General features: G+C 39.1%; 2 protein-coding genes across 4 annotated transcripts in view; one reads left to right on the top strand and one right to left on the bottom strand.

Annotated features, from left to right (window-relative positions):
* Positions 1-5: 5 nt before the first annotated feature.
* On the bottom strand, positions 6-16,731 carry elovl2 (ELOVL fatty acid elongase 2). Of its 3 annotated transcripts, none has more exons than XM_064331195.1 (8): positions 16,592-16,731; positions 6,618-6,681; positions 5,578-5,765; positions 2,736-2,813; positions 1,817-1,988; positions 1,319-1,443; positions 1,105-1,239; positions 6-857 (listed from the first exon to the last, which is right to left on the bottom strand). In XM_064331195.1, the coding sequence occupies exons 3-8, from the start codon at positions 5,665-5,667 to the stop codon at positions 735-737; spliced, it is 723 nt and encodes a 240-aa protein (XP_064187265.1). In that variant the 5' UTR covers positions 5,668-5,765; positions 6,618-6,681; positions 16,592-16,731; the 3' UTR covers positions 6-734. The 3 variants fall into 3 exon arrangements, with proteins under 3 accessions (XP_064187265.1, XP_064187264.1, XP_064187266.1); XM_064331194.1 differs by lacking the exon at positions 16,592-16,731 and adding an exon at positions 9,286-9,528; XM_064331196.1 differs by lacking the exons at positions 6,618-6,681; positions 16,592-16,731 and adding an exon at positions 4,855-4,933 and having other exon boundaries at positions 5,578-5,706.
* The window catches only part of gnal (guanine nucleotide binding protein (G protein), alpha activating activity polypeptide, olfactory type), a 56,349-nt gene continuing 49,208 nt past the window's right edge, over positions 16,714-23,854 (top strand). Inside the window, 2 exon segments of the mRNA XM_064331191.1 lie at positions 16,714-16,987; positions 16,990-17,064. Coding sequence (XP_064187261.1) covers positions 16,714-16,987; positions 16,990-17,064 — 349 coding nt within the window.

The raw sequence follows: 23,854 nt of genomic DNA, 5'->3' as shown, positions 1-23,854 counted from the left end.
GCAAATCTTGTCTTTAATGACTTTATTTTTCCTGACATTGTTATCCATCTTCAAACACACATTGATCAATAACATTTGCTTTAATTGACCACTTATAAAGTCTAAGAAAATTGTAAGAACATTTTTAAAATATAATTTTCTAAAATACTTTTGTTAAATGTACTACAGCTTGCATGGTTGCCCCAGCGAACTAAGACATTCAGACACATTGAAATGATTGTGATTCATCAGGTAGATGGTTCTGTGTTTCTAAGGCATCATTTGTTTAATTTAGAATAATGTTTTGTGTAATTCAATAATTGAAGGTGGCATACATCAAGAAAATATTAGAAAATAAAATCCATTGTGAAAACGGTACATTGCATACCATTCAATACTGTTTATGAATAAAAATATTCACTTTCTGTATGTGTCCTTGATGGTAAACGTCCTTCTCTGCACAGTGATATCAGTAATGAAAGGAAATTGCACAACTTGAGACCCACGTTTTCAGACACTTTCACCGAAAAGCCAATGAATGCCGCGTCTTGATACATACAGTACTGGGCACCATTTCATTATAAAGCTTTAAGGAAACAAAATAAAAACACTTGATAAAAAATTAAGAACAAAGTGTTCTATACAAAATGCAACATACAGTAAATTATCCCTGTTTCAGCTGTAGCATTATTTCAGAGCATCTTTAGATTTGGATACCCTTCTAGATGGTTAATCTTTCCCGTCACTACCCAAAACTACTGACTTTTTTGTTTGGATCCATTAATTGAACTGGAATAGCCATTGGAATGACCCTTTTTGACATCATTTAGACCAATGGGCACTTTTTCTTCTTCCCCTTTTTGTCGTTTCCTGTACGTCTGAAATCAAATACATTTTCATTTCAAATTATTATTTATAATTTAGTCATTCATTAGATTAATATAATCATTATCATCTTTCACATATAAGGACCCAAAACGAGAAGTAGGATAATACTGCCTGTAGTACTGGTTTGGGAAATGTTATGTGACTTGAACTAATTCTGTGTAAATTTTGAATGGAAAGTTGATTTAAGCCAAACCACCTCATTGAAACTGTAGCATTTTCATTGGCTGCTCTCCTTACCTGTACGTAAAAATTAACAAAGAGGATGACCAGCGTGGTCATGTAGGAGGACTGGAACAGAAGACAACCAATAGGAAACCCACAGGGTTTGACCGCTGCACTGAGGGTGTGTGTGATGGTCAGCACAAACTGGATCTGCCAAAAAAAATGGGATGCCACTGTAAGACGGCCACTCATAATCACCTGTTAACCAACTGAAAAACATTCAACTCACCAGCTGGGCCTGTGTAAGATATCTCTTCCACCATAGGTATCTGTGCATGGATGGAATGGTGGACAGTCCATAGTAGGAGTACATTAACACATGGATGAAACTGTTCAGGGTTGGTCCAAAGAAACCTTTTGACAGAATAAACAGGGAACGTACATGAGAGGCTCTTCACTGCAAAATAAAAAAATAACATACTGAATTGTGAATCTTCTCCTTCCACTAAAATTTAGAGGATACAATCTTGTTGTGGCCTTTACATAAATACAGTAGGACCAGGTGAGTTTACTGTTGAGTCCTTCGTCAACTTGTCCAACATGACATGTAAAGACAGAACAGAACAGGGTCTATGAGGTTTTAGGATCACAATGTAGAGGGAAACCAAGCTTCCCTGTCGGGACACTGGCAGTAATGGCGCTATTTGTATTTCCTTTTCTGTTCTTGTGTGATAACTCAGAATTGCACTGAACATGAGGTTGACTTTGTTGGTAGGCTCAGACTTACTCTGCCCACACGGTATCCAGTTGAGCACGCACCACCAGATGTTGAACATGGAGGCGTGGTGGTAAACGTGCAAGAACGAAATCTGATTGTTCTTCTTCCTCAGAACGAAGAATATCGTGTCCAGGAACTCAATGAGCTTGGAGAAGTAGTACCACCACAGTACTTTGGCAATCTGTTAAAATGGATGCAGACATCTCTCAGAACAACACGGCTTTGTTTTCTGTTCTTTCACAGTGAGGGCATTTAATAACTGTTGGCTGATTTACAACACTGAGGTGAAGATCTGAGATGCACTTTTTTCAAGCTGTGGAGAGGAGCACAAATGCAAAGATGAGAGGCAGCCATGAAATTGGAATGTGCCATGCTGGTGGTCAGGCTCATTTTAAAAATGCCATAATGGTATTTTTAACACCATCCTCACTTGTGATAGATGCCATTCATGTTAAATACATACGCTTAATAATAACATTCGAGTAATGTCGGCATAACTGTAGGTAGTCCAAGCACATGAGCATAGCTTTCGATGCATCAACATACCTACCCCTCTTTCCCAGCAAAGGTGGGCCCTCTAGCACTCTCCCAAGTTCTGGAACAGGAAGTGCCCTCCATTTACCTCCATTTCCACACCACAGACAATCGAGAAAACGTGTTTGGCTTTGCAAAGCCTTGAAGTTTCTATCATGTTGGAACACATAACAACTGGCCACAGAGTTTTTTTCGACGAGGCTACGTTTAACTTCCTTTAAAAATGGTTGCATACCATACATTATTTAAGCATTGCACAGAAACAGGTTGATTATACAGGTAATACCCATAAACAAGCGTGCGTGGAGACGGCTGTTAGGGGTCAGCTCATCGCTAGTCTCGTTAGGAGAAAGGGGATGAGGGGATTAGAACACGAGTCGGTGGGTGGGCTCACCCTGATGTCGGCGTCTCCCGCGCTGTCGAGATTCTGACACTGCAGCCGGTAACCCCCTACCCAGGCGGCAGCTATCAGCTGAAACAGAACGCCATTGTAAAAAGTCACGAAACGCTCCCTCGGACCCATCCCTCCCACCCTCCCTCACTCCCAGTCCCCCAGACAGTCAGACTCGGAGGGAAACATACTTTTCTGTTGCAGCGGGGGAGGGCGGTGCTATGATATTGAGAGCAGCTGTAATAGGATTGGGACAGATGAGGTTTCAACTGCATAATTTGTGATAAGGAGGGATATGTGACTGCTCTCATCAGAATAATTGCATTTAAGCAATCATTAAATGCTGTACACCCCTCCATTTGGAGGTCAATTGCTGTCTCTGTGTCCTAGTACTAGAAGGAGATTATTGACACGATTCCAATTCTGGGTCTTCGTGTTCAGTCTTAATGCTCTCCAGGAAATAAGCAGTTTTACCTTTCAGCCAGAAACTGAAATTTTGTCTGTGGGTGCAGTATACTAGTCTTTTATAATGGCCCAGTTCAGTAGGTGGGTAGATAGCTCTGAAATAATCAGTAATAATGTGTAGAGAATTTACACTCTAGTTAAAATGCTAAATCACAACTAGACAATTATACAGAGCCACTCCAACACGATCCTGGGATCTTGTTTTATGTAACATGCATGACCTCTTATTTTGGATACATGGGTTTAAACATCAGCTGTTCTTTAAAATATACAGCACCTCCAGCACACATTCTACCAACCAATTCAGCCTCAAATATTCTAGTCAAAAGCAGATGCAGTGTTAAGAGATGGGACAGGGCTTATATTTAGTCTTTAGTTACAAACCAAAGCTGATTTTGACAACCTCAGTAACTTAAAGTCTATAACATGTTTCTAAGCATCACATTCCTGAAAATAAATGTCAGATAGGAAAGATGCCAGGGTCAAAGGGGGAAGAAAATGGCTGATAGCTGTGATGCAACACTGCTGTTAGGGAACAGATAGTGAAAGAGGTTCTGAGGTGCCACAATAAGAGGTATTACGTGAGTGAACAGACGCTCTGCAACGACGGAGAGTTCACACAAGTCTAACCGTCTTTTTGACGGTACTGTTGGAATCGATTGTGATTTACAGCGTTCATCATCTATGGGTTAATTAGGCCTCTAGGGACCTACAGATCTCTGGCTCAGCAGAGCGGGGATGGGCCACCAGGGGGCGGAAGCTTGGAATATCTCTGCTGGTTATCTGGAACCGGCGTTGCCATCTGGGACTTCACCACAGGGGCACAGCCTGGCCCGATGTAGCAAGAATCCTATTCACCGAGCGGACAAGTTGAGATCAACTAAACCAACCACATTCTGTCTTTTCACATTCACTTGGGCCAGGGTGCGAAAGGCAGACTTAAGGCAGGAACGTGAGCCAGTTTGCACTCAGGCCCATTCATCACAGCTCAAGCTGCCTCCTGATTCAATAACACAGGTAACTGGGGTCCCTGACTTCAGATAACAATACATAAATCTATAATAGTATTTTTCCTCAGGGCAAAACTGGGTTAAAAAAAAATAGAAAAAAGCATGATTTGATTATCATCTAAAAACTGTGTACATCAACATGAACATGACCTAGGTCTGACACCACTGATTGATGATGCAATCAAGAGCCAGAACTTCCTGAAATTCCCGAAGAGCACAGACAAGAGCGACTCAATTCACGCATTCTGAAGATGCATTCAGATTCAGACTGTTGATACGTGTGGTTTTTGTTTCATCTGAACGAAGGGTGTTTGCTCTACAAATGAATTTATTCTCAATACTTACATTATTTGCTATAAGATGTGAGTGGACATCAGTGCCTGTTTATTTCATGTTTCTGAAATGTATATTTGGTTTTATTACTGAATTTCTACGCATTAAATACAGTATACTATTTGCCTTAAGAGACAGTTCCACAGTCAACCATTTTCTTTTTCGTTTCCCTTTGTTCAAAAATAAAAGCCGTCTAAAGAGGTAAGCAGTCATACGAGAAGGTCAAGCGGACAAATCCCAGAGGTCATTACAACAGAGAGAGAGAGAAGGAGAGCGAGACAGCAGGGTGCCCTGCCCCCCCGGAGAGCACGTACGCAGTGTGACTCTTGCCTCATGGCTGCGAGCCTGCCTTCCCCCTTCGGCATCTCAGTCTGGCCTTTTCAAAAATTCACTCTGGCTCATGCACGTGAGGAGGAGCAGATAGCATTACTGGAAGGAGCAGCTCCTTCTCCATGCTTGCCGGTAACAAAACTAAGGTACCGTGCCATTTCATTCCAGCGTTAACAGTGATCATACGTGCGTATTTACAAAGTGCCTGGAGGACCGTCGTTTTTAAAATCCAGCATTTAACTGTAATACTATTATTTCACATCTAAACTGAATTGGAACTTGATAATACATTTAAGCTCTCTGCTAAAAGCAAAATGGCAATGTGAAAAGCAAACCCTGAAACACATAAAGAAAAGCCTAGGTAAATGTCATCTGCAATTCAGGATGCTAAGCCTAATACTGTCCCTGGGTCCGTGTAATCCAATGAACCATTCTGAATGCCATATCTGTCTTCCAGCAGTCCATCCAGGGCTTGGATAAAATATGAGGCATGCCAATGCTCACAGATTTAATCTGATTCAAAAGGCCCCAGCTACTGGAGCTTAACAATCAAAAGCACTAGCACACGGACTGGCACACTCCATCAAGGATACTAGCAGGGGCTTGCCTGAGATAGAAAGGATTTCAGTAACACAGTTAAGAAGCATTGCACAATATTCACGAGGCAATATTCACAGTTTTTTTACCATGGTGCTTTTGGTCCTTACCTCAATGAGCATGTAGAGAGATAGCATAGTCACAGCAAAGTTGTATACAAGTAATAGTTTTTTCAATGAATATGCTGGCCTGTTCTTCATGTATATTGGTCCAAGGTATACTATAAGGAGGTAGACTACGGTCAAGGATAGTGTGGGTAGACATGAATCCAACAAGAGCCATCCCCTCACTCTGGAGTCTGTGAAATGGGGGGGGGGAGGAATAATGTACAGTAATTAGTAATCATTCAGTTTCATTGTTGATTGGGCACATAAATTACATGCTGAATACTAAACATTGGATTTTTTTTTTCTCTTGACATCTTTGCTGTACACAAGTTGTTTGCATTTTGAACCTGAAAAGAGGGCAGCATTCGTGTACTGCCAACTGAATTTGGCAACTGGAGTGCTCAGAATGGAGCAGTTTTGGTTTTTTAAAAACGCTGCTTCTTAATTCAACCAGTCTACTTAGCTGTGTCTCAGTCACCTTGCACAGGGCTGTGTTGAGTGATACTATGACAGACTTGTCGCGACTGATCAGTATTTCCTTTGTATTCCAGAACAGGTGCAGTATCAATCTGGTGAGTGTCTAGGCAAGATTGGCAAGATTTCGGTATCCAAGGAAATTGCTGGAGACTGTGCTGAGCCTGTGCGTGACGTGAATGAATTGGAGCTGTTAACCGTCGCTGTGACAGGAACGGTTTTGAAAATCAATAAATCACTGAATCACAGGAGACCTTTCTGCCAACCTTGCCAACTGCATTTCATCCTATGCAACCTTCCCACACAAGCTGAGCTTACCTTGTGAGGATTTGTATTATTTATATAAGTAAATCAGATTAGATACTATGACCTGGATCCAAGGCAGCCTGCAGCATTCACACCTGGGGTGAAGCTTGCAAAATATAAATCATTTCCAAAAGTTAATTTAGATACTCAGCAGAATAGCTTGTCTGTATACAGTGTTTAAAGCACTGAGCACTCACTACTGTCTCAGTATAACCAAAGGGAAGATGTCAGCATTATGCCCAAATTGGATATGCAGTGCTCACCTCTTTCACCAAATAAGTAGTCCACAAAAGAATTCAACTTTTTGTCAAAGGCCTCTAGTTGGTCCTGAAAGTGAACAAATGAAAATAACAGCTATGATTAATGTGAACTGAAATTTTTGTGGCATTAAAAATGAATGGAATGAATGGAATTAACATTAATGCAATTAGGAATGAAAACCCAGGCACAAATTCCCTCAAGATATTGTTCAAATGCTGCCATTTAAATGACCTCATTCTAAAGGCTGGGGCAAATGTTGTGATACCATATATTTCCTATTCTACCCTAGAGAAATATTATTCTATTATTATTTTATGATTGGACTCCATTGTAAAATTGACCCCACATTTGTCAGCCTTGTTGGGCATTTTTAGTACACTCCATATATAACAGCAGACAGCATTTCTGACTTTTTAGCAAACCCATAGATCTTAAATCATTTAATCTAATTTACCTGTATACTTGCACACGACACCTACACATATACAGCTGTGTGTTCAGTTGGCCTTTGCACCATTTCCACATAATACAGTTCATTATTGTGTTTCTGGACCGTGTCCAGCCCCCCTTTCCCTCTCTGTTCAGAGGTAACTTACCATGATACAGAATCTATCCCTCGAGCAGCTGAGTCATGCATAATGAAGCTTAAAAATATGACAATTTTCCAGAAAAATGTTCTTTTACTGCACAGAAAAATAAAACAGGAACTATTTCTCTTTCTATTTCTAATATTTTGAAGACAGTAACTTGTTTAAAGATTTTCAAGACGCCTGTGCAATCATGGGAAATATAGGGCCTCATCTTTGCTGAGTGAGCCGCCTTTGGGATGACTCCTCTCCCAACTCCCTCCATCCATTTCCACCAACTTTAATGCCTATTGATTTGACACTCCATGGTGTACGGTAACAAAAGTTGGAGCAATGATTTCAAGGGAACAGGGATCTGAAATTTCAGTCCAGGATCTCTTCTGGAGGAGGTAGGGTGACCGAATGTCCCAGGGTATTACCCTTGGGTGTTCTGTTTCCAGGGCTGAGGGACACACAGTACTGGAACTCTCTGCATGCTACCTTCAGCACTGCACTTTGCTTCATGTCTACTTAAATAGCCTGGCAGATGCTGGAGGTGTCCTTCTGAAGTGTGCTATGATCAGACACATGCGTACACGTAATTTATATATTTAATTATATACAGATTATATGTATAGATTATTACTCATAGTCATTGTCAAAAGTTCAGCTCATAATGCTTTCACTTTCAATCAAACTTTCACTGGGTTGGCTTTTTTCACAAAAACAGTATGCTTTTCATACCTAACTACTACACTGAGAATGTTACAGTTTGATTAACACAGTAGTCCTAGCCAGGAATATTCTCAGGATTCCTGCAAAACATTTTCAATGAGACTCGTAGCTATGAAAAGATTTTTAAACCTTTTTAGCAGCAGCTCACCTCTGTGAGACAATCTTCAACCCTTTGAAGAGAGGAAATTGTGAGTTCTGGGGCATTGTTTTCTGAGGCTTTTCAGGCACTCTCAATTACAAAATATTACAAGGAAATATTTTAAGCTTCATAATACAGCGAGCGAACGTCCTACTGTAAATGCTGTTTCACCAACCTTGAACCGATTGAAATTTCCTCTATTTGTAAAACACAAATATGTTTGTTGTTTCTCTGTAAAGCTTATTATTGTTTCTTTCTTTCTGACTGACAGCAAGCAGGGCACCTTTTGGCTAACACTTTGGTATGCTGGAATAACAACGGCCAGCACTTCATTAGAAAGAAGAATATGTGGCACTTTTTCCTGTTCAACGGTGCAGCATGTTAAAAAAAAAAAAAAAAAAAACCTTGCATTTCACTAAATGCTCAAGTCTGCACATGGTTGCCTTTCAACAAGCATTAGGATCTGTGCGATTCTAACGGTAAAATTAGGTACTTTTGGAGTGTAGGCATATGGGTGACTTAAAATACAAATAAATGAATTTCGTGCCTTTCTGCATGCATGAAGCTACATGCATGCAGAAAGGAAAAGGGTATTTGGAAGTATCGAAATTAACGAGAAAGAAAAACTAAGAATGTACACCACGTCTCTTAACACCAGAGAAGTGAAAGAAGTTAAGTTGCACTGATTCGTGTTATTTGTATACATCCGCCACCAGGTTAAAAACAAACCAACAGATACACCTCATAATAACATAATTGATATTTGTGATATGGCATTGGAGTATACGTATACAGTCCTGTGTAGCATGTGTATTAAAGTTTGTAGAGCAATGTGCTGAAGTGCGGACAGACGCTGAGCATCGCAACATGCCCCTTCTAATATAAAATAGGCCTATACAGTACAATTCTTTACCACGTAATTCTACCTTAGATGCGTAGACTGTTCGTCTTATCACTCCATACGAGAGAAAAAAAATCCGAAAAAGTGGCTTTACAAATGAAACCCCTCAGCAGACATTCGCAGCATGACGTCTCGCTTTACAAGGAACGAATCCGTTAATAAATTAAACATCACAGCAGAAACCAAACATGTCCCGATTAATACCGCATCCTTTTCAATGAACATAGCACATGCGATGACACCAATAGCATCACCAGCTAAGCCTAGCTTAGCAAGATATTGACACATCCTGAAATAACAGGCTAACGATGAAGAGAAACCGCCCTTACCATATTAAATTGAGGGAAATTGCCCCGGTGATGTACGCGGCGTTAGTTCTTTTCTTTTGTAGCCCAAACGCTGGTAGCCTACTTGTATGGCAAACAGATATAGCGGAGACCGAAGGTGCGCTGTCCAGGGTATCTGCCTGTGACTTGAGTTTACCGTGGCGCTCAGCTACAAATCCCACGACCCTTAGCACGTCATTTTACCGACCTGCTAAACTATATCGCAGAGCATGGAGAGCAGAAAATGACCGACAAGGGCGGTGACCAATCAAGACTCACGCCATTGCGGGCACAGTTCCAGCTTCAGCGGAGAGGAGATCGAACCATACCTTGGAGGTGTGGGGGCAGGACATGAGTGGACGGATGAGAAGGGGTGGGGTTTGTATTGTCCGTAAATTATGGTGAATCGGAATTTGGAAGTCATGCATTGTGCAGACGTAGGCTACTAAAGGTGAATACGGTCCTGAGGTTAACTCAGGGTAAACTACACTGTTTGTAAGACAGGATCTCAATGTCGTTGCGAGAAATGGAGCAGATAGATTACATATTCAATCACAACCTATCGACTAGGAATGATTATAGAATGTTTAATATTCTAGCAGGAACTGTCATTGGTCAAAAATAGCGGATGTATTCTAATACAACCCAGTCGCTCTGATTAGGCTCTTTTAAACGAATACGCATACAGTCTTTCAAGGTAAACTGTGAGGAAAGGATGATGCGCATCACTCTCACATTCTGTATCCATCATTAAAGTCGTGAAAGACCATATTTCTTTTGTTAATTATTTTTTTAATCAATTTGACTAAGTCAGCAAGCTAATGAAACGCCTTAGGGCCGATGTGTGACCTTTTGCACGTTACCCTCTGGAGTTGGATAGGCTGCGTATTGTTTGGCGCAGGTTCAGGAGGTTCAAGGGTACAGCCTCTGTGCCCTATCGAGGTTTTCAGCCAATCTACAACAAACCATACTAATACTAATAAATTATTATTATTGTTATTATTATTATTAGTAGTAGTAGTAGTAGTAGTAGAGAATGTAATAATAATAATAATAGTTATTATTATTATTATTATTATTAACAACAATAAGAAACAAAAAAATAATTCTCGTTGGTATTGCTATTTATTTTATTTTATTACTATTATATAACAACTGTATGAATTTCTCTGTAGTGTTCAACAAAATGTAAAAATATAGTGTAACATACATGTTCAAGTCCTGAGATGGATGTGATACAGATGCCCTTGGTTTTTACTGATAACATAATATACAATAACCACCTCTCCACATCTATAATATATGTTAATCCTCTTACCTTGGTTAAACAGAGCCGTTTGTTTAACATTTCTGGAAAGTAAGTGAAGAACTGTATTGCACCATTAGTTATCCTGCTTATAATGACGGACACTCATTTCTGTGCCTATGTAATCATTTTTGATCAATATAAATGACAGACATTAATTGAAAAGTACAGTGAGGATAAAAATTCACATTTCCTGGACTGAAATTACAATGTTAAATTCGAGATTATAGGTATTGGACAGATATGGAAGTGCAGAATAAAACATTAAAACCCATAGCTTTAAAACTATCTGCAAGTCTGATCTAAATGTGAATGAAAAAAGTTATGCAAACACTAGACATGGAGGTTGTCAGAACATATTAAACCCTGGCCAGGCTGTCAGTGAAACTCATGCTGATATTGCTTCTCTGAATAACACATTGAAAAATACAATTTCACTATTGTATGAATTATTTGAATAGGTTACTGCTCTTTTTTGCTGATGCAAATCACTCATGGCAAAATTCATGATTGAGGATATTGCTTGCATTGAATCATCAAATATAACTTAAAATGGTTGTTTTATCCATGAAAATTGGTGCTGGCAGGCAAGATAACAAGTCTTAATTAGACTTCTTTAAACTGAAAATGTGAAAATAAAATACACTAATACTTAAAACTAGGCAGAAGCAGTGCACACATGCTAGAATAACTATTTTTGAGCATGGACTTTCTAATGTCTCAAAACAATACTATTTGCAGATAGAACCATATAATTCTAAATCGTAGGTCCTTGGTATATTGCTTGGTGTCCACCAGCTGTAGGCCTACTCACCCAGAAGGGCAGGATGTATTTGTAAATTTTTTTTTCCACATCCCAAGCTTTGTACAACTAGCAAATTGAAATTTGATTTTTTAATTTATTTTATAATTGTTGATTTTGGCAGCAATTCTGTACTATGCAAGAGTCTTTTGAACTGAACAGAGACCTTTATAAATCATTATAACCAAGGTCACTATGACATTATGACTGGTAGAATTCCTCTTTTGCAGTGTAAAATGAAGCCCCCAACCCCCCTCCCCCCAAACAGGTTCTGTGAAAGCTCCCTGATGCATATTAAATTTCATAAAGAGACCGCACTTTTCCTAACAGGCGGCCAAAAATTAATGCATTGAGGATATTGTATATCACCATCTTTGTTCTGCTGTGTATTGTGCCATGCTATGTACTGAATAGAGTTGTTCCTGCACAGGATTTCCAGTAGTGGACACTCTTGGCTGGCGACAAGTAGGTTGCAACAATGCGCATGTTCCTCTTAACTGTGGGATCAAGAAAATCAGTGTGTGTGTGTGTGTGTGTGTGTCCCGGGTTGTTGACGGAATGGACCCAAATGCAGAGTAAAAAAAACCCCCAAGAACTCCAAAACGGAAATTCACAGATTTTAATAACAAAAACTCAAAAACAGAAAATCCAAAAAGAAGCCAAACGGGCAGGGCAGAAACAGGTGGACAAAAACAGGCATGGGGAAACACGGGCAAACGCTCAGGCAAGACACATGGAAACACAAGCAAAAACACAAGGAACCAGCACCCGAGTCAGGGAATAAGAAGACTTAAATAGACAGGACACTGACGAGACACAGCAGGGCACAATGCACAATCAGGCCACAGAGAGGGAAGGGAAAACGAGACAACCAAAAAACAATAATTGAACAATTGAAAACAATAATACAATTAAACAGGGTACAAGCAGGATACAAAACAGAAGTGCCGCCATCTGGCGGCCCAACAAGGAAAGACAGAGACGGAAACACAGAAACATGACAGTGTGTGTGTGTGTGTGTGCATGTTTGAAGTCAAATTTATTTTGTTTTTTGTTTACTGTTTATTGTTATTTATTTATTTATTCATTTATTGGTTTCCATTTTCTAGAAAATGGAAAAGGGTAGCTTCTATAACCTGAGGCCGGTTCAGGCCTGGATTCAAGCAAATATTTGTTATTTGACTCACTGTTAAATTTATATTTGAGTTTTTAGTCTTTGAAAAGCACCGTCTGGCAAGTAATCACCCAAATTAAAATGTGATTGCATTATAAAAACAAATACTTGCAATGTGACTGCATTGTAAGAATGAATGCTCAGCCCTTCTACTAAGTTCAGTTTGGGGTGGGTAATATTAACTTTTAAAAATATTTCCAAATGAAAATGGCACTTGTAAAAGGTGTACTAACGCCCCCTAGTGACACTTAAGCCTATTTTGTAAATTTTTCTGGATAAATTCATTGGAGGAAAGTGAAAATGAAATCAGGTTCTATGGTGTGAGGCCATTTGGTTATTACCACAATCCCAAACAAACAGCCAATGGCTAAATCTGTGTGAGGTGCGTCATATTAATGTTCAGGGTGAATGAAGGGGGGCATGGCGCAGAAAGGGATGCTACATTGTGCTGTGCTCTGGGTGAACACTGACATGTTCTGAAGGCAGTGGTCAGTGCAGCATGTCTACAAAAACACTAACAACAAAAAGTCAATTAACTGAATATCCAGTTTATTACAGACTGCAAGCACAATGCAGATTTTGAAACAGACTCTCTGTAAAAGGGCAGCAAGGTAAGCTGTAAGAGGGGGTGGCATATTTCTGTGTAAACCTGCAGTCTTGGAGAAGGAAGGTCCTGATTGGCTGCTCTCAATAACTGGTTCACGATTGGTCAACCCTCTTGTCTACTAAGTTTAATGGGATGCCTTTAGACCATCTTTAGTGACCCCAAAATCTATGCTTAGGTGTAGAGCAGAGCTACCCGACCCTGTTCCTGGAGATATATCATCTACCAACAACCATCCAGACTTGCTGTCTTTAACAAAAATTATTGTTACATATAGATGACGCTTTTTACATTGGCTTTTGTTCCAACTAAATCCATAAGTTAATTTATCTAATTAATGCATTTGCTATATCCACATACACTGACAGATATCCGGAATTAAAGTATGGCAAAACATGTCTTGTCAAAAAAGTATGAGATAATCATAAGATTTGATGTGCATTTTACAGTACAGGGAATGTTAAGGTTTCAGAGGATGATTAAACTAATAGGACAACTGAGAGCAGAGATTTAAAAGAACGACACAGCGCTCCAGTTTTCACCTCTTATCTGAGTTTATGTAATGAGCTCCATACTTTCTACAAGACGCTGAACAGATAAATAGCTTACACTCAATAATATTTTTGCTGGGAAATCTTGTCTTTATATTATGCATTAGAGCATAGGATTTCCAGGGAGTTTAGTCAGCTTGTCATCAAACACAATGATGGCACCAATTGACGGTGGTGGTCTTATTATGGACAAAATGTCAATATATATGACACGTTTAATTGATTCATTCGCTTCCCTGATAATCCAATTTTCGCATATACATTGAATACCATTCTGGTAGAATAAAATATGTGTACAAAGTATTATACGTGTATTTCCGAATACGGTATGGGCGTACGGATACACTCCTATCCATTATGTTCCTCATCACGAGAAAAGGAACAAATGAATTGCTAACATTGTTCTTTGCGACTTCTACTGTAATACATTATGGACATAATGTCCACAAGAGGACGCTACAACACCTATAAAAATATAACTCTGGTTTCAGGTCAAAAAATCTTGTTTTACTTAATTCAATGCGCACTCGTATTTATGCGATCTGTAGCCTAATAAATTTGAAATATTCTCCCTCTGCCAAACCTGTCACTCCATGAAACACAATCCCTTTATTGGGTATGATTCTCGGAAACAAATTAATTTACTAGTACGAGCCATAAGAGTAAAAACTATTTCATTACTCTTACCAGGTGAGTCTTATCATTTCACTGTCGTAAAGAAAACAATCAACATAAATCAGAACATAAAAGCTGCTACTGAAATCAAATTTATTTATTTATTTATTTATTTATTTATTTATTTATTTATTTATTTATTTATTTATTTACTTATTTATTTATTTATATAAACGGAACCAATGGCCCATAAATCAAAAAAAGATCAACCACTATCATTATCATTTACAATAACCATTTGTTTCACTAATTAATTTATTTTTAGTATTCTGGATGGCACACCTCTTCCTGGGATATCATAAACTTTGATAGCTTTTTATTTGTTCTCTTCAAGGGACGAGCGCTCTCATGAACTCCACCTTCAGCTGTATTACACAACTGCTGGTAAAACTGAGTAACGAGCTCAACACAATGCCCGGGAAGGCTTCAGAGAACCTTTGCAGGTGGCAGTATTCTTTAAAAAAAAAAAAAAAAATTTTAAAGAGGAAAAAAACAGCAATAGTTTTCAATATATTTGTTCACCAGGACGATTTGTAATGTTCTGTAAAGTTTAGTTCACCAACTTTCAAAACATTCATAGACTATTACAAAAACAGTCCAGTAATGGAATGTTATCAGCATGCCCTTTGAATGAAGTTCACATAGGAGTCATTCTCTATCTGTGCATATCAGTTGTTAAAGCTGTCACATTGTTATTCCTTCCCACGTTGTACATTCTGTTCGTTTCAACACACTTGATATCAAGCTGTAATCCAATAGCTTTTATTAGTGTACAGCACGATAAAAAATGTATGTATTTGGATTAGCTGACAGTAATGTGCTTCTGGCCAAACTGCTCTTCAACAACAGCATTAAGGGAACCAGAGGAAAGGGATGACTTAGGTCAGGAATTAGCTCAGTGTAAACAGAGCCGCCAGTGGCTCTTGCTTGGCCTGAAGACAAGCCATTTTATTCACTGCAGTGTCACGCCATTCCCTGAGTTTAGTGCCTACTAACTTCAGCACTCTTAACCGAATAAAAGGAGCAAGGCATGCCAAGTGCCATAATGTCCAGAAATGTAAGTGCAAAAACACTAATCCTAACTGCTTCAAAATAACTATATGGCTGAGGTTGTATGTAGCCAGAAGACACATTACATAATAATTTCCTCCTTCTCACTACAGAGTTCCAGTAGTTTTTTTTAGATGAGTCGTTAAAAACCACCAGTACCTTTCAAAATATGCGATCTCCGGGGTGATTATCATAACTGTGGGAATAAGTGATTGCGGCAAAAGCAGTGATCTAAAAATAACACTAAAACACCAGTACTTTTTCCGTGTATTCCAAAAATAAGGCATTACACATTTTCCCTTCACCACGCTGCCAAAGATCCCCTCCCAGAACAAGAACAAAAATGGATTTATAGAAATAATTCAGCGCTTTCCATTTTCAATATTCAAAACTTTCTGAGAATGTTACGGGATGCAACTTTTTTCCCTGGGAGACATAGCTAAGAAAATTAAAACAAACAAGTAACAATCTCACCAAAACCCCAAGCTTTAACACCATTCTCAAAGTCTTTAATCTAATGCAGTAGAGTTTAATCCGATGCAGCAGATAAATAGATCTGCATTAAACAGGAACAAGATTATGTTGTTTCTGATTCAAATAACAACGCCATTTATTTCATATAGAAAAATATACAGGATACATTTGGTCGAAGAGAAGCTCCTGTTATCTATAGGCCTAGTTCATTTGTTTTCAGAAAAAAATGGCAGGTATTATGACATCTTTTTTAACCGTCGTCAAAAAATAAAAAAATCTATCTAATTTCACTTATAACATATCTCCAAAGGGTGTGCAATGCGTCAAAATTCGCAGTTTTTATGATAGCATAATTCATGTCTCAATGTAGAGTTTAATGTTCCAGAATTCCACATGCGTATAGACAGGCATTACCGGAAAATAACGCCTCTCAGATGCTGAAGATAGGCTACTGAACTCTCTGCCTCTTGTTCGTGTTCAGAAACGTGACGTTTCTTGGGGGATGGTTTTCCTTTTATAAGGTTCAGCTTTTGGTTTATTTACGGTAAGGTGGGCTAGCAGCTTCCACATCGATCAGGAGACCCACGGACTACAGAATCCAATCGCACTGACCTAAGAGAGAAAATGCGAAATGGCATACAGCGTAGCAAATGAGCGGGTATAATTCACTCACCAATCCGGTTTAAATTCCAGCGTGATGATGCTGCGTTGAATCAGAGCACACGTCGTCTACTGAAGGACTCCGCTCTCCTCTTACACATTTAGACACATTTTGCTATTAAATAGAAAATAAAAATGGGGTTGTGCTACAGCTTGCGTCCGCGACTTTTTGGTGAACCCAGCGGTTCCATATCGGACTCAGACCAGCCCCCCGACTCAACTACACCACCAGTTAAGCCGCTGCACCACCAGATTAGCTGCGAAAACATCAGCAATCCCTCTGACGGAGTGCTGATACAGAATGGAAGCGGCGGCGAAGCGGACAGAACCCTACAGCAACAACTACTCCAGAAGAAAACCATCCCGAAGCAGAATAAAGAGGACAGGAGGAGGGAAGAGGACAAAAAAAAAAAAGTAAAATAATAGACGATTATCTGAAGGCGCAGAAACGGCTATACAAGCAGACTCATCGACTACTTTTATTGGGTAAGTGTGAGTGCGGACATGCATTCTTCGGACTTATCATAAGTCACATAGTGCAGGCATTAATGCCCTTTTCATATACATTTACCAACACATTTTGTCAAGGGAGTGAGCACCAGAAATCTTTTAACCCACTGTTTTAAAAAATCATTATTTAGGCCTACTCCTCAATAAAGACATCACTGCCACCGACGTATCGGGTGGACGGAAAACGTAGGAATGACATTCGAGAAAAGCGCTTCAGTGCTTTTCAGCCCGGGTGAAATTACTTCTCTCAGTCTTATTTAAAAATAAATGAAAGGGAAGTCGCTTTAAGTGATGCGCTGCTCGATGACACTACTAATTTATTGTTGCATTGATGCATTGGTATAACATTTTGAGCTACCTGTTACAGTTTCTTTGTGGCTTTTGGGCCTAATAGTCAGACTGGTTACTGTATGTATATATATATATATATATATATATATATATGGTTCAGGTGTCATTTAACATTATTCTATGATATGTGTGTGTTGTTATGAATGCTCCACAAAGTGCTAGATAGAACTGCTTCATATATGATTCTCTAAATCACATTTTGGTTTTGGTCATATTTTTTAGCGCATATTCATTGTCAGGCAGCCTATACACGTGTTGAAGCTTAAAGGTCCCCTTTGGAGGCCAGGGCTGAGCTGTCACTGTCCACTATCCACTAGTCAATGTGACATTGCATATCTATTTGGCACTCAGGGTTCCTAATATGAGGCTACTCCATCCCACTTGCGAGAACATATCAAATGAGAAATCTGACTTCAATAAAATACAGCACTGGAGAAGCTGGCTCAGTGCAGACACACATTACATTTACACATGACACAATAACCGTCTCATATTTGTGCAAGTTGCTAAACCAAAATACAACCAGCTCTATGCGGATGATTTTTTCTGTGCGAAATGTTAACCTCGCATCTGAAGTCAGTTGGGCGTCCATTTATTCATGAATCAGGCTTGTTGAAATGACATTGACATTGTTCGATCCATCCTGTTAAACTCTTTCCGTGCAGTTGAATTCAAGCACTTGCTGATTTTTTCCCACAAAAACATTTTTCACACTTCACTTAGGTTCAATTATATATTAAATCATCAATAAAAGATAAACAGTTGAAAAACCCTTGCGTCCTTATTCACATTTTTGCTCTGGTCTGTAGTAAATAATTATTTTGCTCTGGTGACTCAGAGGGAGCTAGAGTGCCTGCAATAAGATCCAAAATCACTATTTTATTGCGATATTAAACATATCGAATGGAAGCACTGAAATTTATTTGTCAATATCATCTTTGCTCACAACAGCCTGCTTGCCTCGGAATTGCTCTGAAATCCAGATTAGGACTGGATGCAAGATGTCCTGCAATATAAACATACCAAATATAATAATGATATTTTCACTTTATCTGCTTATTTGTCTGTACTATTTCTAAAGGTGTATCATTTACAATTATCCTATCAGGAATTTAATTTAATTAAGTGTGAGTCATACACACACTTAATTCAGTTAAATACACCGCAAACTTGGTTTCAATATTCTGTGTACTATGCAAGTTTTTCTTTTTTATGTTTGTTTCAGCTGTTACTGTAAATTTGGGCATTCATATTTGAGTTTTACAGACAGGATAGGATGAGATAAATTGTGAGTGTAGTCTAAATGACTTGAGGACAGAAAAACCGGATTCGGCGTTTGGATTTCACAGTGGATGCATTAACATTTTATGTCCATTTTTATTTGCTCTCATATGGATTGCCAAGCTTTAATTGTAAGAATGTCCCACAGCTGCAATATGCTGTATCAGTTTGGGAGAAACGTACTAGCGCTAGTGTCCCCCATTGTGTATGAGGCCAGCTGCTGCTTCTTTAAGTTTTGCAGTGCATTACATTACATTACAGGCATTTAGCAGCCACTCTTATCCAGAGTGACTTACACAACTTTTTACACAGCATTTATATTGCATCCATTTATACAGCTGGATATACACGTAAGCAATGCGGGTTAAATACCTTGCTCCAGGGTACAACAGCAGTGTCCTACCCGGGAATCAAACCTGCAACCTGCAACCTTTAGGTTACAAGACCAGCTCCTTACCCGTTATACTACATGGTGCACCACTTCTGTTCAGTTATGACACTGGAGGACTGGAGGATGTCTTGCACAGCCTGTGCCGGAAAACCACAGGTTCCTGATCAACCAGAGCTGTCACAAATGCGCAGTGCCATTCGAAGTACTTACAGGGCCGTCCAGACTACTGACCACAGTTGGGGTCACTACACTGAGCACCAGTGCTTTAGCTGGATACCCGCCAATTAGCGGGTATCCAGCTAATTAATTAATTTTAATGCAGATTGGTGAAGGAAAGGCTGTTCACAGCCATATGTGACCCAGTACAAGAATCATAATAATTCACCAGTTCTCTTCATTACACTCTGTTGCTTTTGGGAGCATTATTTGACCCCTGTGAAAAGCAACATGGAGCCTTAGAAATGTCTGTTTTTGTTTTGCCCAATTATTTCACATAATTACAGCCACAATTCTATGAATATCCCATCACAAGAATTTGTAATGAATTTATAATCGTATTGTATTTGAAGCCTTAAATAACGACCCTCCCTTGTCATAAATAACAATGGGCCATATTTGTAAAACGCCAGGATGTCTTTCATAAACTTAATGTATGAGAAATCTTCTCAAAACATTAAATGTTATAAAATCACAATTAACTAAAGGGCAACTCTACTGTAATCTGAAAATGGTTAATAAAAGCAATGATTTGTGTGTTACACGACAGTAACATAACACAAGGTGTCACAAAGTGTCATTTAAACTGAGTTTGTGTGATTTTCTCATCAAGGTCAAGTTTGTAGTTTGTTCTATAGTACTTTGTTTGATAGTTCCTGGCTGCTTGTTATTTAACTTAGAGAATTAGTACTTGCAGAATCAGGCTAGCTGTACTGTTACTTATCAGCTATTAGCTGGACAAACAGCTGATCTTATCAGCAGGAATTTTGTCACCTTTGTTCTTTGCATGATCGGGTGCAGGGAAGAATTCAGACAAAAGGTTGAAAAAGGAGAATGGAGTGTGAAGTTGAGTGGAAAATGTTGTTATATTCTTCATTCTCCTAACACTGAAAGCTGACCATTTTGAAACTCAGTAACAGCAGCCACTTGTGCCACTCGGTGGTCCAAATTTTTTACTGATTACATTAGTGGTTACATAATTACATGAAAAATATGCTAAAGCAAAGGCGAGTTAGTTTGTTTTCTTGGTACGAAGGGTCACTAGGTCTAGAGAATGACAAGGGAACCCCTGCTGACTGTGTTTGAGGTCTCCTGCCCAGACCTGCCCAGGTTCATTTGTACTGCTAATGCATGTAACAATATTTTGTCAATGACTGTGAGCCTTCATAACTGACAGTGATTTACGAAAATAGGTTTTAAAAAAGACTACTATTTTCTAGCCAGTGTAAATTTGATTTAGTGATGCTTTACAAAAAGTTTTACGGTGTTCCAAAAGATTTTCCACATTTTCTTAAACTTGCAGTGCCTTCAGATTAAGAGACCCTGTAGCATTTGAAGCCAGAAAAAAACGTCCTCCTGCATATAGAACTAGAGCTCCCAGGAGGCCAGGAAATGAACATTTTTGACTCAATGGCTTCGGAAGGCTGTGGACCGGTAAAACAGAGGAAGTCACAATGTATTACAGGCCGTAATTGTAGTTATAAGGAGCATGTCGCTTCCTATTCTTTGTTTTTATGACAGACTTATCGGTCAGGGTTAATAGTGAGTTTGCATATTGTTGGTAGTGTTGACAAATTGGATAGCGTATTGTAGTTCACATTAAGCCTGCTGCCAAAATTGGTTTCGCATACGTACTGGTATTTGCTGTCAAGACCATCTACAAGACACCAAATATTGTAAAATATTATCACAAAAACATATTTCCTTAAAGTAACATCATGGAATGTCCTGCATTTATTTTACAGGAAAAATTTTGAGGCAGTAAGAATAGTCCTTGAAAATGATATTGAAATTGAAAAAGGATATACAATGTCAATCTGATACAAGTGGCAACCAATTATTATAATTGCATCAATCAATTAATTCAGATGTTATCAGGGTTTTTTTCTCTACTAAAAGTAATTTTACCAAGACAGAGGTAAGAAGATAAAGCAGTTTTACGACAATGTAACTGACAGGTTTGACAGAATGATAGATGTGTGTCACCTAACTCACTGAAACAATACAAAACTGACTGAGGTGTGTTAGACATCCTGAAATTATTCTAAAAGTACACTGACCCAAGCCCTGCAGCTTCTTTTAAACATTCACAGTTTATCAAGGATATGCAACATTGAACCCAATCCATCATTATTTCTTCTATAGTCAGAACATGAGATTAGAACAAAATGGTGGAAGATTTATGGAAGTGCAATCAACAAAAATAGCACAGACTTTGGACTATCCTCGTTTGCTTCTATTTATGGAAACATGCTGTGTGAGTGATTGCACATGTGTAATTAATGGTTGCTTTTGAGAACAGCTTTTGTATTCTAGAATTGCCAGAAAATAAACAGGATAAAGTGGTACTTGGTGTTTATCATTGTTCCTGACATGTTTTTCCATTTTTGATTTGTGGAAAGTTCATGACTTGATTGAATTTCAAGCTATAAGCATCTATGGAGTTTTGTGTCTCCAACAATGATGCATGTATGTTATAACATTATTAAATAATAATACTTCAGGGCTCGTCTGAGGACGACCTAAATAGATGGAAAATGGTTGCCTGAGTTAAGGTTTGACAATATCTGTCTGCCAGAGAGTTTTCACCGGAGGTGAACTTTCAGGATGTAGACATGATTTGTAAAGTTTATATGATGTCTCCTCTAAGCTGGTGCTGTATTTCATGAGAAACTGCCTTGCTGTGTGGTGTTGTGGGTTTACAGTGTTGGCCTGCTCAGTGTCTCCAGCCCCTGGTGCTGGAGAGAGCCGTCAAGCTTCAGTCGCTCCGCACCGTGACTCATTGCCTCTTTATACTGCTGGGAAGTGAACCGCAGTTACCGCTGCTCGCAAGGTCTGTTTGATGTAGCATGCTCAAAGATAGGCTCATACCAAAACACAAAAAGTGCATGGCAGATGAATGTCATAGCTATTAACCATGCAGGCCAGACCAGTGGCAGCACCCGTTTTCCAAACTTCATCTGCTCAGGTAGCAGTGTGATGTTCTCTGGATATTAGAGTGGCTGAGGGCTAATCAAGCAAGCTAAAGGGGAGAGGGTGTATTGCATTTCAACGGTTCAAGTTTAAAACTGTGTCTTCTATGTCCATTTAGCTCTCTCCTCCCCAAAAAACAAGGCCACATGGACAAGGCTTTTTCTCAGTCTTATGATGTCTCTGGCTGGGATTCGATCAATCTTTGTCTTTATCTTTGATCAATAATTAAAAGCAAAACTTTTGTTTTGTGCTAGAAACACACTTTCTACACACAAAGCTTCAAGTCTAAATCGCAATCATTGAGCCTAATTCGACAAACAAAAGTTTGAAGAAAAAGTGAGAAGCTTGAGTCTACTTATAGGTCAAAGCTGAGGAGAATGTTGATTGAATACAGACCTCAGTCTCTGTCCTGTGTCTGTTGTGAGGACCTCACTGTTCTGGTTTTCCATAGAGTTCTAGACTATAGACAGTGAAAAAGAAACCACTATTCAGTGGTGGCCCTTAAGTACATGTGTACATTCACTCTCATATCTTGTTACCATATATAGAAGCAAATAAGGGTAGTCCAAAGTCTGTGCTATTTCTGTGGTGTGTACTTCCATAAATTCTCTCTTGCATTGTTCTACTCTCATAGCATAATTATAGGTGATGGTTTGTGAGCAATCAACTGGCAATGACCCACTCTTTGGCGAGTGGTGCAAAGGTGCTCTTAGCTGAAGTTGGGGTCGTTGCCAAATGATTTCTCAGCAGACTGTCTAACTTTACCACTTCTGTGATTACAGGACACTTCTTTTGATGCACAACAACATTTTCTACAGGCTTCAGACTTTAATGTATTGGTGATGTTGAGCTATTAAGGTGTTCAAGGTAGTATGCAGTGCGGGGCTTGCAGGTTGGGCCTCATTGGAATTTTGTGCTTAAGGGTTTATTTATCGTACTGGATCAGAGCGGCACCAGGAACCTGTAAGCTGAACTCAAGTAGCTCTATTTTGATCCCTTGTTAAGATAGAATCTGGAATTTCAAGAAAGGGAGCTTTGAGCAGGGCCACTCCCTCAGAATGTAGCAGAGCAGATTCTACCTTAAGAGTCTTTTTTAACCCTGCAGTTATGAAATCAGTAGTCATAATCAAAGTTAAGGGCCACACATCTATTACAGCAAAAAATCAAGTGTGATGTGTGTTGTAGAAAAAAAACGGGTGGTGTAGACTGAAGAAATAATCTCGGTGGACTGTGAAGTAGGAAAAGAGTTACGATTTATGAGTGATTGATTGTTTCTACGTGAAAAATATTGATTTAGGGTTTTAAATTCAGTGAAGAGGCTTTATCACAGGGGTTCTGGGGAGGGTGTGTCTTTTTTACCCTGTGGACATGGGGTGCATGCATAATATGAAGACAACAAGAGGGTTAAGTTAAGTTTGGCCATCCAGCTTCACCAAATGTGATTATGTGGTATATGTTATCCCACCAAGCCCTCTTATTATGTAGTCATAATGCTTTTATTTAAACTCACCAGTTGTGCGTACGGGCAGCCGATGCAGGTTCTTAGCATGTCTG

The sequence above is a fragment of the Anguilla rostrata genome, chromosome 4 (assembly GCF_018555375.3).
Source record: "Anguilla rostrata isolate EN2019 chromosome 4, ASM1855537v3, whole genome shotgun sequence".
Lineage (NCBI taxonomy): Eukaryota > Metazoa > Chordata > Actinopteri > Anguilliformes > Anguillidae > Anguilla > Anguilla rostrata.
The sequence above is the reverse complement of the archived record's forward strand: the minus strand, read 5'-3'. Positions and strand labels throughout refer to the sequence as shown.

Bases quoted from the DNA above. Each gene is read 5' to 3' on its own strand.
- elovl2 (XM_064331194.1), bottom strand. The intron at 5,766-6,617 runs GTGAGCACTGCA...CCCATTTCACAG, and splicing joins CTACTTATTTGGTGAAAGAG to ACTCCAGAGTGAGGGGATGG. The intron at 2,814-5,577 runs GTAAGGACCAAA...GTTCTGTTTCAG, and splicing joins CTCTCTACATGCTCATTGAG to CTGATAGCTGCCGCCTGGGT.